General features: G+C 35.8%; 1 protein-coding gene across 3 annotated transcripts in view; it reads right to left on the bottom strand.

Moving 5' to 3' along the window:
• ADAMTS20 (ADAM metallopeptidase with thrombospondin type 1 motif 20) overlaps positions 1 to 15716 on the bottom strand; it is a 185399-nt gene that overhangs the window by 16700 nt on the left and 152983 nt on the right. For 2 of the 3 annotated variants that reach the window (XM_037514122.2, XM_037514123.2), the window contains 8 exons: positions 13877 to 14050; positions 13629 to 13799; positions 10424 to 10624; positions 9291 to 9420; positions 9070 to 9164; positions 8888 to 8982; positions 8249 to 8382; positions 2600 to 2691 (listed from right to left, as the gene is read on the bottom strand). In XM_037514122.2, the coding sequence (XP_037370019.1) occupies positions 2600 to 2691; positions 8249 to 8382; positions 8888 to 8982; positions 9070 to 9164; positions 9291 to 9420; positions 10424 to 10624; positions 13629 to 13799; positions 13877 to 14050 (1092 nt within the window). Of the gene's footprint in view, positions 1 to 2599; positions 2692 to 8248; positions 8383 to 8887; positions 8983 to 9069; positions 9165 to 9290; positions 9421 to 10423; positions 10625 to 13628; positions 13800 to 13876; positions 14051 to 15716 lie in introns of those variants that run through there. The other variant, XM_054696288.1, reaches the window with a different exon arrangement.

Here is a 15716-nt window from a genome sequence, read left to right as displayed (position 1 = left end):
TAGTATTCATGCAAATGTTGTGTAACTTAACAAAGAATTTGGTTTATATATTCTACAGAACATCCCAAGAACACTAAGCAGTTTGAGTTTTGTTAACAGTAATCTTGGGTGGTTCGATACAGATTGAGTATAGTGGGCATAGCTCTGCTGATAGCTATGAATTTTGGAAACAGATTTTTTGCATTGCAAAAATGCCTAGAGAAATTTGAGAGGGAGGTATCTCACTAGGATTGCCAGAGAGGAGCATTTTATTACTGATCCTGCTTCTTATTTTCTTAAGGATCTTCAATTACAAATATTTAATTTACATCTATGTAATTTTGTCAAGATACTTTAAGGTTATAAGTGGAGCTACACAGAAAGTGAAGAAAGTGAGTTAGAAAGAAATGAAAATAACTGTCTTATTTAAAATCCTGTTGTATTTATATCTCTAATTCAGATCCCACACACTGAGAAGCATTCTGTTAAGATATTTCCTATAAGGAAAGTTCATTAATGAGGTTAAAGGAGTTTGATTCCTTTACCAGTTATTTAATTAACTTGTCTACCAGTCTCTTGTAAATTTTATTGGTTTCTCATTGAATAACCTTATTCAATTTCAACATGTAATGACAAGGACAAGATTCCCAGAACTTTGTCAACTTTCCAAAATAACTGCATCTATGAGACCTTGCATCAGCTAACTGTTCACATCTCTAGATCACATTCTCAAGTTATTTTTTCTAATCACATAAGTATATAGTCAGTAGGCATAGCGAAGAAAGAGGATGGGTTATTGGAAAAAGGTGTCCAGTCTTGACATGGGTTAACCATTGGAGAATGAATAATCTTATTTTACAGGATCAAAATCCAAGTGCTATTTAAAAATTTATATTTGAGGGAAATGATTATTTTGAATACTAAAAGTTTCAATTATACATCCTTAACTTTAGAATAGGTATCTAAAGAGATATAGTATAAATTTCAGAAGGGGAAGTTCATTAAGGGAAGGGCAGTTCTGGGAAGGAACTGGACAGAAGACACATGTCAGAGAGACTGTGTCTGGAAGATAGAACAATCACACAATAGATGGATATGAGAGAAGTAGGAATGAATGGGTATATGGGATTCCGCTGCAGTTTCCTTGGTTGAATTTAAAATTTCAGCCTAGAGAGGAAACAATTCTGGAATGGCAACTTGACAAGCCTTATAGATTCACTCCAATAGAACAAATGTAATTGTTTAAAAAATTATAAAATACAGCAACCATTTAAAGTCTCTAGGAAATGTCCTAGAGTTATACAACAAATGGAGAGACATTTATTCAAGAAAATCTATGAAATCCGGGTTAGAACAGTAAGCATCTGTGATATTTAAACCACAACCTGTCCTCTCTTCCCCCTTCCCCCAGCAAGATGACTACTTTTCATGGGTGCATCTGGAAATAGACAATTCTATTTCTTCAAACTCCTTGTTAGGACTAAGGCTTCTTCCTGGGAGGTACAAACCAACAGTATTTCTCACCTTACCCACCTCTGTGGGACACACACTCAAGCAAATATAACCAAGAATGGTCATAGCAAACCAAAAATAGTTAATATAATCTGAAGCTCCAATCTTTTACTCAGTACCTGATCACAGAACAGAGGATCTACTATAATTATGGCAGACCAAGGACACAAAGTCCAAATCACTCCCATCAAAATCACCAGTGGGACAGAGGTTTCATGCTGAAAAGGACAAGCCAAGAAGACCAAGGAGTACCACCAACCCACGCATCCTACCTACAGAGAACAGGTGTCACACCCATAAGTGGTTTCTACCTCTATATCCAAGAGAATTAGACAAAGCTTTTTCTAAGGGGAAAGTCAAGTGATAAGAAAATTCTGTAGCTTTTCCTAAGTGGACTGGTGAACTGATAAAAGGAAAATTACAGAAGATAGTTATGGCAAACCATTATCTATTTTCTCTTCCAAATGAAATCAATATATTCATTACTACCTCTTATCATTATTTCTCAATTAGTTGTGAATCTAACAATGTTATATGAATCTAGTTTATATCTCTCTATTTTATCACAAAAGTGTTATTCACACAGACTTTATAAAACACCTTGTTAAAAGCGAAATGGAAATTTTTCTTCTAGAAAGTACACTCTATATTGGAAAGCATAAAGATGTCAAAAAAATGTATAAAGACATCTCCAGAAATAAAGGATAAATGCAGGATATGAAACATCTTGACATGAAAGGAAGTAAACTCAGACATGAAATGCACTATTTCACAGATAATAGAAAGTTGTTCTCCAAATGTTACTACAATGTATTAGCCCATAGGCTGACATAAATGATGTTAGTGGCAGTGCATGAAATTCACATGTTTGTGATTCATTCCTCTACCTTGTAACACATCCATTATTTTCCAGGAATGAAGTGGAAAATTAAATATGATAAACTATCATGGAAGATCTCAATCATTTAAAATATTTAATGTCTAGGAAGTTTTACATGTTTTATTTACTTAAGTTTATTGCAATATTTTCATGAAAAAAGTGAATGAAGTGAAAAAGTATAATTATTATTCATAGTGAAGAAAAAATAATAAAAAATTTATGAAGTACCTGTGGGCATCTGGCAGCGCTATAGCAATCCCCAGCTGTGGCATATGGCACCGCTTTACCAAATAGTGTCTGGGCAAAATGAAGGTCTGTAGCTAGAAAACAATAAATGGAACTCTTTAGAATCCAAACATTATGTTTTCTAATATATTTATAAAATGCAGTCTTCATTTTATTTTATTAAATATGTTTAGATAATGAATTCAAGGTTTTAGCAAAAATGCCATTCAGTTATCCTATGCCACATAGATCAAACTCTCAAAAACTAATTTTTCTTTAATACAAAAACGCTCATTTCAAAAATTGCCCTCAAATGGCAGGTACATCTGTAATATACAATTGCTTTAAAAACTAGATACTGGGCTCCTTGGTAGTGCAGGGGTTAAATTCTCCGTGCTATCAAGCTATTGCCAGTCAATGCAACATGAGCCACTGTGGCCTGAGTTCAATCCCCCGTCAGGTAGCTGACCCACAGGGCACAGCAGACCTCTCCTGTCTGCCCACTGCTCCCCTCAGCCATGTATTTCAGTAGATCTGCCTATTTTGCTCCCCACTCTGTCTCTGGTGAATCCTTTTACCCCCATACCTCTGGCTTACACCTCAGTTCTTGCATGAATAAATAAAAAATATCTTTAAAAACTACTTTATTATATTTTATAACATAGTGGCTATTGAAAATAGAGGAAATGTGACAGGAACAAAATTATTGAAAAAGAAAATATTATTAAAAGCTAAATAAGTTATGACCAAGCAATATTTGAGTGCTTATGAACAGCATGTATATCAGTGCATTTAAACAATTCACCACCAACAATAGTTGGAGAAATTCTTCTCCTCCAAACAGGCTTCCACATTTTTCAAACAGTCCCTTTTAAACTGCTTTAAAACAAATAGAAACCTCATTCAGAAGTAAAGAAAGAAAATAAGGAGGGGAAAGAAAAATAAAAATTGGGATTGGTAAAAGGAACTCAATATTAAAGTGTTTTTCAATTTAAAATAGGTTATAAATATAGGATCCTATATATAAACCATGTGGAAGAAACAAAGAAGATAAAATTGAAAACCAGACACTGCAATAAAGATAGTTTTCAACATACAAGGGAATACAAGAGACAATCAACTATCAATATCTATAGATGGTGTTTTAATAAACATAAAAAACCACAAAATCAGTATATAAGTCTTTTGCATCCCTGTATACAAATAACTAACTAGAAGAAAGAAAGAAGAGAAAGATTCAAGAAAACAATCTCATCTATGATTGTATCAAACATAATTAAATGAGCCTCCCCTGGGGGCGCAGGCAGTTGAGCACCGCACTGTGAAGCTGTCTACAGCCTCTGCCGGCCGGCAAGAATCCCACATGGTGTGGCAGGCCTCTCCTGTCTCGCCCACTGCTCCCCTCAGCAGTGTTTTTTGGCAATCTGCCTGTTCTGTTCCCTGCTCTGTCTCTGGTGAATCCTCTCACCCTCCCACGCATCTGGCCTGTACCCTGGTTCTTGTATAAATAAATAAATCTTTAAAAAAAATTAAATACTTAACAATATATATCAAAGGAGGTGATAGACCTCTACAACAAAACTATAAGACACTGTCAAAAGAAATAAAAGAAAACAAGATAAAGGAAAGATATTCCATGTTCACAAACTGGAAAAATTAGCATTGCTAAAATGTCCATCATATCGGAAACAATATAAATGCAATCTCTATCAAAGTTCTAATAGCTTTCTTTAATGAAACAGAACATACATTGTTGAAATGTATATGGAACCACAAAGACTCCTAAAAAGTCAAAGTAATTCTAAGAAAAAGAGAATGGATGTTTTAAGCTCCCAGGATTCAAATGATAGTTTAAATCAATTGCAATCAAACTAGTATGTTATTGAAATAAAAATAGACTTACAGAACAATGGAACAGAATTGAAAGCCAGAAAAAGCCTCACACCTATATGTAATAAATTAATTTATTACAAAGGAGTCAAGAATAAACAGTGGAGAAAGAAAAGCCTATTCAACAAGTGGTGCTAGGAAAATTGGACAGTTACATGCAAAATAATAAAACTAGACCACTGTCAAACCAAGACAGTAAAAAATTAATTCAAAATGGATTAAAGACTTTGATATAAGGCTAGCAACTATAAAATATATAGAAGCAAACATCAGCATAACACTTCACAACTTGGCTTCAATCATGTCTTTGGTAATGCAAATCCAGTGGAAAAAGAAACAAAAGCAAATATAAACAAATGTAACTATACAAAATTAAAAACTTCTGCACAGCAAAAGAAAATATAATGGTAAAAAGATACCCTACCGAATGGGAGAAAATGTTTGCACATCATACATTTGCAAGGGACAAATACCCAAAATATGCAAATAACTCATGTATGTAACAGAGAATAAAAATATAACTAACCCAATCAAAATATGGGCAGAAGAGCTAAATGAACACTTCTATAAGGAAGAATAAAATGACTAACAGACACATGAAAAATGTTTATCATCATTTATCATCAAGGAAATACAAATCAAAACCACAGTGAGACACCACTTACACCCAGAAGAATGCCCTACATCAAAAAGAATGAAGATAAGTATTGTAAAGGGTGTGCAGAAACAGGAATCCTTACACACTGGTGATGGAAATATAGGTTAATTCAGCCTCTAATGAAAACAGTATGGTGGCTTTTCAAGATATTAGAGGGATCCAACAATTCCTCTTCCAGGCATTTACCTGAAGAATACAAAAACACTAATTCTAAAAGATGTATGCATCCTATGTTCATTGCAGCACTATTTACACTAGCCAAGTTAAGAAAAAGTCTAAGTACCCAGTGACAGACAAGTGGGTAAAGAAGATGTGATCTATACACACTGTAGAATATTACTCAGCTCTAAAAAAGATGAAATCATACTTTTTGTGACAGAATGGCTGGAACTGAAGGGGACAAGACTAAGCAAAATAGGTCAGTAAGAGAAAGACAGATACTGGATGTTTTCTCTCATATGTGGAACATAAATTAAGTAGACAAAGGAAAGGACACATTTAAAATTTCTAGACATCTGACCATAGAATTGAGGCTCCTGGTGGGAAGGGTGGGATGGGGGAAAAATGGGGAAAGTTATTCAGTAGACTATGGTGTTTTGGAGCTGGGTGTGGTATGATAATACATATTTGTAGAGTTGTGATCTATACACCTAAAACATATAATGTCATCAATCAAAATTACCTCAATAAACATAATTTTAAAAAATCAACCCCTTCCCCACAAAAGAAAAAAAGAGAGAATGGAATAAAGAAGAGGGGGAAAATGGGAAAATATGAGCAGTTTCTTATTTTACAGATGAGGGAATTTACATTTAAAGCTATGTCAAAGGTCACATAACTGGACCTCCACTGGTGGCGCAGTGGTTGAGTGCTGGGCTGCGAGGCTGCCCACAGCCTCTGCAGCACCGGTTCGATCCCCAGCCGCCCATGAGGGTCCCACATAGCGAGACAGACCTCTTCTGCTATGCCCGCTCCTCCCCTCAGCAGTGTATTTCATCGGTCTGCCTGTTCTGATCCCTGCTCTGGCTCTGGTGAATTTGTTCACCCTCCTGTGCTTCTGACTGTACCCAGTGCTTGTATAAATAAATAAATATTTTTTTTTTAAAAAAAAAAAGGTCACATAACTGCTAAATGAAGGTAAAGGATTTACAACCAGTCAAACTCCAGAGTTTATAAACTGTGACACTAGCATGTTTCTCCACTATTATCACTATCAGTAGTAGTTGATCATCATATGGCTATGAATTTTGATATTTCATATTTGTACATTCACTATGTTCACAAATATTTTTCTGTGTTCTTGTATAGTTTATGCTCTATTAGGCATAAACTATTCCATTGCAATTGAGTTCATTCCTGACTCTAAAATTAATTTCAGGGCCGGACCTCCCTGGTGGCACAGCACTTTGAGCACAGTGCTATGAGGCTGTCCTCAGCCTTGGCAGCACAGGTTCGATTCCCAGCCAGCCAGGAAGATAACCCACATTGCACGACAGACCTCTCCTGTCTCACCCGCTGCTACCCTCAGCAGTGTCTTTGGTCTGTCTACCTGTTCTACTCCCCACTCTGTCTATGGTGAATCCTCTCACCTTTGTGTGCCTCTGGTCTGTACCCCAGCTCTTGTATAAATAAAAAATAAAAATCTTTAAAAAAATTAATTTCAGGGCCTTCCTGGTGGCCTAGTGGTTGAGTGTCAGCACTATCACTGCTATGGCATGAGTTCAATCCCTGGCCAGGGAGCTGACCCACATGGCACAGCAGACCTCTCCTGTCTTGCCCGCTGCTCCCCTCAGCAGTGGATTTCAGTCAATCCACCTGTTCTGCTCCCCACTCTGTCTCTGGTGAATCATCTCACCCCCCACATCTCTGGCCTATACCCCAATTCTTGTAGGCATAAATAAAAATAAATCTTTAAAAAATAATAAAATTATTTTTTTCCTTTTTATGTAAATATGCAACTTTCAGGATGATAGACTTCATTATGCTCAGCACTTATTAGGTTTCATGATATGTTTTGACTTGACTTGATTAAAAATTACTTCCTAGAAAGGTATCAGAACCATAATCTGAGGTGTTTTAATGCAATTTTATCTTCCTGCAAAGGCAGTTAGTAACTCTGAGTAGGGACAAGTAACTACATTTCTATATGTGAATATTCATTTCATTACTTGCAACCCTATCAAGCAATGTTGGTCTCTAGGAATACAAGGTTGCTAAAAAGCTAAAGTAACAAACTTATGGGAAAATACTTGACAATATGAAACTAAGACTAATTATTAATACTTTAAAAAACATATACAGCTGTGATGGGATATTAACTTCTTTATCCTAATGCCATTAGGGATTTTAAGGTAGAGGGTTATAACTTGAAAGGGCACTGTGTTATTACTGTCATTACCACTACATTTTTATTAAGTGTCTTCATAGTCCATGTCATGGCAGAGGATTTACATAGCTGATAACACTTTTTTTTATCATTTATTTATTTATTTGTATATTTTTTACATCATTGTTCATCTTTATACAATGTTTGTTTTCTTTTCTCAGGTAGTATCCCCATAAAATTCCCACCACCAAGACACCCATGAACCATCACCATAGACTCTAGTGCTCTTCCCTCCTATTTTGATCCATTTCTCTCCTCCTTCCCTGATGGATGTCTCCAATTTATAATTTGCCTGCAAGTTTTGTCTTTTTTCCCCCTCATCTCATGTATGGTGCCCCTCTATTCCCCCATCCAATATTTTTCTTCTTCCTTCTGGCTTATTTCACTGAGCATCATCCCTTCTAGCTCCATCCATGTTGCTGTGAATGGCATGAGTTTGTCTTTTTGACAACTGAATATTGACCATTATGTATACAGACCACATCTTCTTGATCCAGTCCTCTGTTTTGGAGCATTTAGATTATTTCCATATTTTAGCTGTTATGAATAGTGCTGCGATGAACATAGAAGTGCAAGTGGTAACACTTTGTTAATTAAGGAATTATTGGATAATACTAAGTCCCTCTTTATACCCTGGATACCATATATATTATGATATTGTTACATTTCAATTTGCAAATGGAGACTTCTATTTTATAACTAGAAATTCAGCACTTACTTTTAATTTGCATAGAAGTGAGATCAATTCTTATTTTACTGAAGACAGTGTACCCAGCAGCCAAGTAGTCATTTTTACATTCACAGTCTTGCCTCCTACTTCCATTAAAAGGACATTCATATGGATTTTGTAATCTGTAACAACATTAGAATATTTTTAGTATTAGATGAATCATCAGCCATATGGTAACCTTTGGAAGTTGGAAAGTAAAAGATACACTCCTGCTCTTAAATATTATAGTATCAATTAAGAAAGAATAAAAGTCAAAGACAAGATACACAATTCTCAATGGGAAAATTAAAAGCAGTTCATGGAAAAATATTTCAACTATCATTCTCTTAGCTTTGTTACTGGAATTAATTTGATGATGATGAAAATACACATAGGTCTTATGTTTTCTTGTCTGCTGTCCCACTGCTAACCCACATGTTCTTAATCAGTCTTTGTGCGCATATGTTAATACCCTTGTCTTCATATTGAACAAGCGTGGGTAACATCCGGCTTCGGTCCTAATATGTGCACCTACTCCAAAATACTTATCCCTCTTGCGAGTTATTCAAGGATCACTCTTACACTGGAACTTCTGATTTTCTTAAAGGATCATAAAATTGAACAGATAAGCCAAAACTGAACTCATACCTAAAACCATACACTTCAGAAAAGTTGTCTTCGTCACCTTTGACCAATGATATATATTCCTTGGGGTTCTCCAAGTACATGCCTGCACAATAGACCTAATGGGAAAATACAAAATTCTAGAAAAAGTTTTTCTAAATTAAATGGCCAATGGTAAAATCAAAGAACAACAGCTTTTGTAGTACCTTTATTATTCTTCCCTTAATGTTAAGGTAATAGTCACCATCCTTGGTAATGTTGTTTTTCATCTGAATTTCTTTGCAGCTGGCATAAGTTTTACCTTCAAGGATGAGTGAATACAACTTATCAAAACTGAGCAAATTACAAGCACAGCATGAGTTTAGCTCAGTCATATACATAGAGTCACTTCTTAGGTACAGGGAGATAGCTGAAGCCTATTACTTACAGTTATTTACATAACATTTCTTCTGAGCATCAGGTTTTAAACGCTTTAAACATAAGTCACTGGAAAAACCATTTTCGGTCATGCATTCCACTCTTCTTGCCATTATCCCAATTCCGCAAGTCACAGAGCACTGTGAACAGACAAAAATTTGAAGGTAAAGTGGATAATAGATTATAAAACTAGTAAATCCATGTCTCTTCCTCTTAGGCTCGGTAATTTTAGAACAAACTGATGATGTGTCATGGCTAAATCTACTGCAGGTACAAAAATACTCTGGATACTTGAGTGCAGGAGTATGAACCCATTGTTTTTCTGGATTTTGTTTAATATATTTTGTATAGTTATATTTTTTTAAGATTTCTTATTTATTTATTTAGTTATTTATTTAGTTATTTATTTATACAAGCACTGGGTACAGTCAGAAGTGTGGGAGGGTGAGAGAATTCACCAGAGCCAGAGCGGGAACAGAACAGGCAGACCAATGAAATACACTGCTGAGGGGAGCAGCGGGCGCAGCAGAAGAGGTCTGTCTCACCATGTGGGACCCTCGCAGGTGGCCGGAGATCAAACCAGCACTGCAGAGGCTGCGGGCAGCTTCGCAGCCCAGTGCTAAACTGCTGCGCCACCAGGGGAGGCCCTTGTATAGTTATAGTAACAGTACATTGTCAATATTTCCTAAATAATAATCAATTATGATTATTAATACTATTGAGTTTTTCTCATTAAATTGCATATTACATTTGAAAAGCAATATTTACTTGCTTTTTATCAATTAAACTGGGAATAGAATATAGCGTAAATTATTTTTATTACTCATACATTAGACTTTTTACTTCTCCAAACCAATAAATATTGCTTCAGCACCTATTCAAAGTATAAGGAACATTATTGAAAATAAGTAGTAGTTATGGTCTCTATTCTAAAGCAGGATATGACAAGCATAGAAAAACAGGTAAGATATTTCTATTTATACATAACTGATACAGTGGTTTCTAGACAATAGGGACATGTGACAATTGAGCATATAGTTAGACAAAGAAATTACCAGCCATTCCAAACTACCCCATACCCATACTTTTTCTGAATGAGACAGTCCCATTCAGAAGGGTTTACATTTATAATTATATTCTAACCTTGCTCCATTTTCCAACTTTCCAAGTGGCTACATGCAAACAGCTCCTAAAATTGCATTTGTAAACCTGAGGGGAAGGCAACACGGGACATTTTCCATAATATACAGGCCAAAGCTGATGGAGCATATACTTCTCAGTAGAGTCGATCCTGATGCAATCTGTAATCCTTTGTCGGTGCTTAAATCCACAGTTACCTGTACACTGACAAATAAATAAATCACAATCAGAGGAGATGCCTTAAACCTAGCCAGGGTCTAATATTTGTCAGGTCCTTAATATATGCTATACTACGTACTTCCCACAACCATCCTACATATTGGCTTCATTTACAGATGAATAAATAAAAATTCAGAGCCATTTGGTAGCTTTCTCAGAGTTGTACCAATTAAAGGAAAGGATCCAAATTTAGGATTAATTGTCTATTTGTGTGTGCATGCATGTTTGTCTGTTTTCTATTACACTACTAAGAATATTTTAATTGAATGAAACTTTACCTCGCAGGAGGCACAAATCTGAAGAAATAAAATCTATTAGGGGTTCTTACCTGAAATAAGGGGTATTATTAGTAATATAAGTTATAAGAACTTATTGGATTTATTGTTAATGTCAAAAGACATTATCAATATAGTAAAAATTCAAACCATAGAATGGGTGAACAGATTTGTAAACCATGTAACTGATAAATATTGGGACCCAGAATCTAGGAAACAATACAACAATAGAAGCATAAATTGCCCAATTCAAAAAATGGGCATATAAATTAGTATATAATTATTTAATATATAAGATGTGATGTGTAATGCCAACTGGCTATAATAAGTGATTCAGATGTCAACTAAAGGTCTAGACCAAAAATAGGATAATAGGTTTCTACTTGTAGCAAAAACAGAGTAACAGAATAGTTTCCTTCTAACCTGATATAACAATAGCACCCGGATAAATTATTTTTTGTCTTGTCAGGGTTATTTTCTTGCCAGGGTTATTAGTAAAGAAAAAGAAGTAAAAGACATCTAGGTTTAAAAGGAGAAGTAAAGTATTTCTATTTGCAGTTGTATATAGAAAATGCTAAGGTAATCCACACACAAAAAGAATATGAGAGCCAATAAATGTATTCAATATATAAAAATCAATTCTATTTAGATAAACTAGCATTGAACTTTCAGAAAATGAAACTGAGATCACAATTCCATTTATAGAAGAATAAAAACTAAATAAAATACTTCAGAATAACTTTAACAAAAAGGTCAAAACTTTTACATGGTTAACTACAAAACATGTTGAAAGAAATGAATAACCCCCGAATTAAGGAGAAAAAAAATGTCATGATCATGAATTGGAAGATGTATTATTAAGTCCACAGTATTCCTCAAATTGATCAGGATTCAAAACAATCTCTAACAAAATCCCGAAGCTTAGTATTACACAGACTATGAAAGGTTGGCCCTAAAACATATATGGAAAAGTACGGGACACAAAATAAACAAATAACTCTAAAAACGAAGTCAAAGTTGTTTCCCTCATATTTTCTAATTTCAAATCCTATTACAAAACACAGTAAGTAACCAACTCTCAAAATGAGACTTCAGAAATAAATTCATACATTTATGGTCAACTGATTTCCGACAATGTTACCTAATAACTATAACACATTGTGACTAAATAAGTGTTACCTAAATATGGGGCCTACCTGGTGGCGCAGCGGGTTGAATGCAGCGCTGTGAAGCTGTCCGCAGCCTCTGCAGCATGGGTTTGATTCCCAGCTGGCCAGGGAGATTCCCACATGGCATGGCAGACCTCTCCTGTCGCTTCTGCTGCTCCCCTCAGCAGTGCTTTCTGCCTATTTTGCTCCCCACTCTGCCTCTGGTGAATCCTCTTACCCTCCCGCACCTCTAGCCTGTACCCCAGCTATTGTATAAATAAAAAAATAAATCTTTAAAAAAAAAATAACAGTGTTACCTAAATAACCTAAATAACAGCATTACCTAAATTCCTAAATATTCCTAAAAGTCTTATTCATAATAGTAAAAAGTAAATCAACTCAAATGCCCATCAATTAATGTATAAATTAAAAATATAATATTAACCTAACCTACACAGGAATTTTTTCTCATCTACATAAAAGAATGAAGTACTGATATATGTTACAGCAGGGATGAATCTTGAAAGTATCATGTAAGATGAAGAAGCTTGACACAAAATTGTATAATTCTACTTACAGGAAATTCCATAACAGAAAAATACATAGAGGCAGTATTTAAGTTAGTGGTTGTCTGATGTTGGGGGAAGGAGGGAATGAGACGTGACTGCTAATGGAATGGAGTTAATTTGGGGATGGTTAAATGTTCTAGAATCATATCATGGAGATAATTGTCCCAACTTGTGAATATACTAAAATTACTAAATTGTAAACACACCCACATAAATATTAGAATTAGCAGGAGACATTAAAAAGTTATTACTAATTGTCATATGTTCAAAAAATAAGTAGAAACACTGAAGACATAAAAACTGTGATATCAAACCTCCAAAGAGTATTACACCAAAATGAAAAAGATACTTTTTCATTTCACAATATGCAGTGAAATAACAGATTAGACACCAGATAAAAATGGTTAGTAGATTTAAAAATATTCAACTATTGTTCAATAATATTTTCAATTATAAAGGGGAATTTCAATAATAAAGGGGAATAAACTATCCATACATGCTACAATGCAACTGAATCTTAAAATATTTATACTACATCAAACAAAAAAAATTGTACACATTGTATCATTCCATTTATGTAAAATGAGGAGTCAGGAAAAATTATAAATTAACCTAGGAAAACTTATTGGGAGATGGCAAAGCTCTTTATTTTGAATATGGTAATGACTTTATGTGTGTGTGCATATTTAAAAACAGAGCAATGAGTACATTGTAAATACTTGCAGTTTATTTATGTCAATGATACCTCGACGAAACTGTTTTTTAACAAAATAGGCACCTATAAAGCCGACCTGCCAAACTGTTCTGGTAGTTCCATCACATACCCACGTTACTCTACGCTATTCCACTGCCCTTAGTGGTTTTGTCCTTAGACTCATATGCATACCATTATCTGCCCTGTTACTCAAATTCAGATCAAGTTTTAACTTGGTCAAAGTTTAGATTGAGTTGTTTTTCTTCAGGGGCAAAAATCCTCGATTTCCTTTCTCTGCCTTACCTGAGATGAGTCTCCAGTGACTACGATATACTTGCAGGGAGGAGTCCTGCACTTTTGGACGGAAACAGGTCTGGTTGAAGGCTCACAGAAACTTTCATTCACTTGAATGTTCTGTGCATCCACGCATTTCACTTGCCGAAGTGTCTCTTTTTTCTTACATGAAGTGGAGCACTAGGAAGACAATGGCCAAGTGAATCACACACTCTTATTGAAAAGTTGTCTTTGAATGTTTACTTGTCAGTACTCACAGGCAGCCACTCTTCTGCCACCCACTGGTACTGCACGCAGTCCTGACGCCAACATTGCCTCTGAAAATAAGGCTGGGTGGACGGATCACACTGTTCCTCGGCCACGCGACCCACACCTCTTAGTCTGCAGTACACATCCCTTTGCTGAACCCCAGAGCCACAGGTCACAGAGCACTAGAAAGGAGTCCAGGTGATTGGAACAATTAGGTAACAAATATCAAATACATGAAAATAACAAAATAGAGCTATGACCTATTTTTCCGTCTATTTTAAATATACTGTGCTATTATACCAAGCCTTAGATAGAAACTATACACAATAAATATTTTCAACATTGTTTGGCCTGGAGCAGCTATACAAATATATAAATAGATTCTCCTTATTTCACAATAAATATTGGCATCTTAACACAAACCGTGATGGGCTAATCACGCTATACCAGATTCCCCGTCCAAATTGCTAACTTTTGCTCTGACTTATATATCACGTGGATGAAACCACAAAAGGTAGCTGTTCTGCTAAATCTTAATACTGTAATAAAAATGATCAGTTACATATCTAAAGAAATACTTCACGATTTCCATGTTAAATAATTGTTTATTAATTTCAGAGTGAGTCAACCTGGATGAAAATATTTTTGTGATGTACATTCCAACATTTATCTCTCTCTACAATAACAAAAATAGCTTTTGTATCTGTTGGTTGGCTAAAATTCATCTTCTTCACTTCTGATTTTTTAACCTTGGAGCATCCTTTAAATGCTTACCTATAAATCTAATCTTCCACACAAAAAAAGTTCCAAGTTTATGCCCATAGTGTTTGCTATAGTTTGAGATTCAAATATTTGCTAATTTGTTGATTTCTGATATTTCAATGGACAAGAGTTTGGGGAAGCTGGTTTAAAAGCTGAAAACTTAGACAAACTCCTGTTAACCTCATTTTGGTACAAAAATGATTTTGTATTATTTGTAACATCCTTCAAATCGCTTCCCAGGCCTTTTATTCCTGATGAAAGATCTACAAAGAAGGTGCCAGGCTGAGGACTTGGAGACTTAGAGATATGAAGTCCTCTGTCTGAGATGCTACCTCTCATTAGTGATAAAGAGGCTGAAGCACAGTTCCTGGCCTCCATACTGAGATCTCACTGTGCTGCCTCTAGCAAGAAGCAGAAGGATCTAGCAGTCTCTCTGGTCTGTTTCTGCTCTAAAACACCAGGATATATACCACCAGAACTTGAGCATGACTAAGAGTTGTGATATCATCATTAATAAAGTCTGCAAAAAGCCTAGAATATTCACTTAATTGTGAGTTTGATGTATATACTCCTTGTTATTTAGAAGGGACTGAATGTCATACGCAGAGATATTTGGGGACCCATCACTGTCCCCAACTGTGATGCTCCAAGTTTAAAAAATCAGAAACGGGGGCCTCCCCGGTGGTGCAGCTGGTTGAGCACAGCGCTGTGAGCTGTCCACAGCCTCTGCAGTGTGGGTTTGATTCCTGGCCAGCCAAGGAGATTCCCATATGGCTAGCAGACCTCTCCTGCCTCGCCGGGGCTCCCCTCAGCAGTGCATTTCATTCAGTCTGCCTGTTCTGTTCCCCACTCTGTCTCTGGTGAATCCTCTCACCCTCCCGTGCCTCTGACCTGTACCCCAGTTCTTGTATAAATAAAAATAAATCTTTAAAAAAAAATCAGAATCAGGGCCTCCCTGGTGGTGCAGGTGGTTGAGTGCCAAACTGTGAAGCTGTTCACAGCCTCTGCAGCGCAGGCTCGATCCTGCCCGGCTGGCGAGGGTCCCACATGGTGAAACAGACCTCTCCTGTCTCACCCACTGCTCCC

Source organism: Talpa occidentalis, unplaced genomic scaffold, assembly GCF_014898055.3.
Source record: "Talpa occidentalis isolate TD23 unplaced genomic scaffold, MPIMG_talOcc4v2.1 talOcc4.16, whole genome shotgun sequence".
Taxonomy (NCBI): domain Eukaryota; kingdom Metazoa; phylum Chordata; class Mammalia; order Eulipotyphla; family Talpidae; genus Talpa; species Talpa occidentalis.
This window is presented reverse-complemented; position numbering and strand designations above follow the sequence as displayed.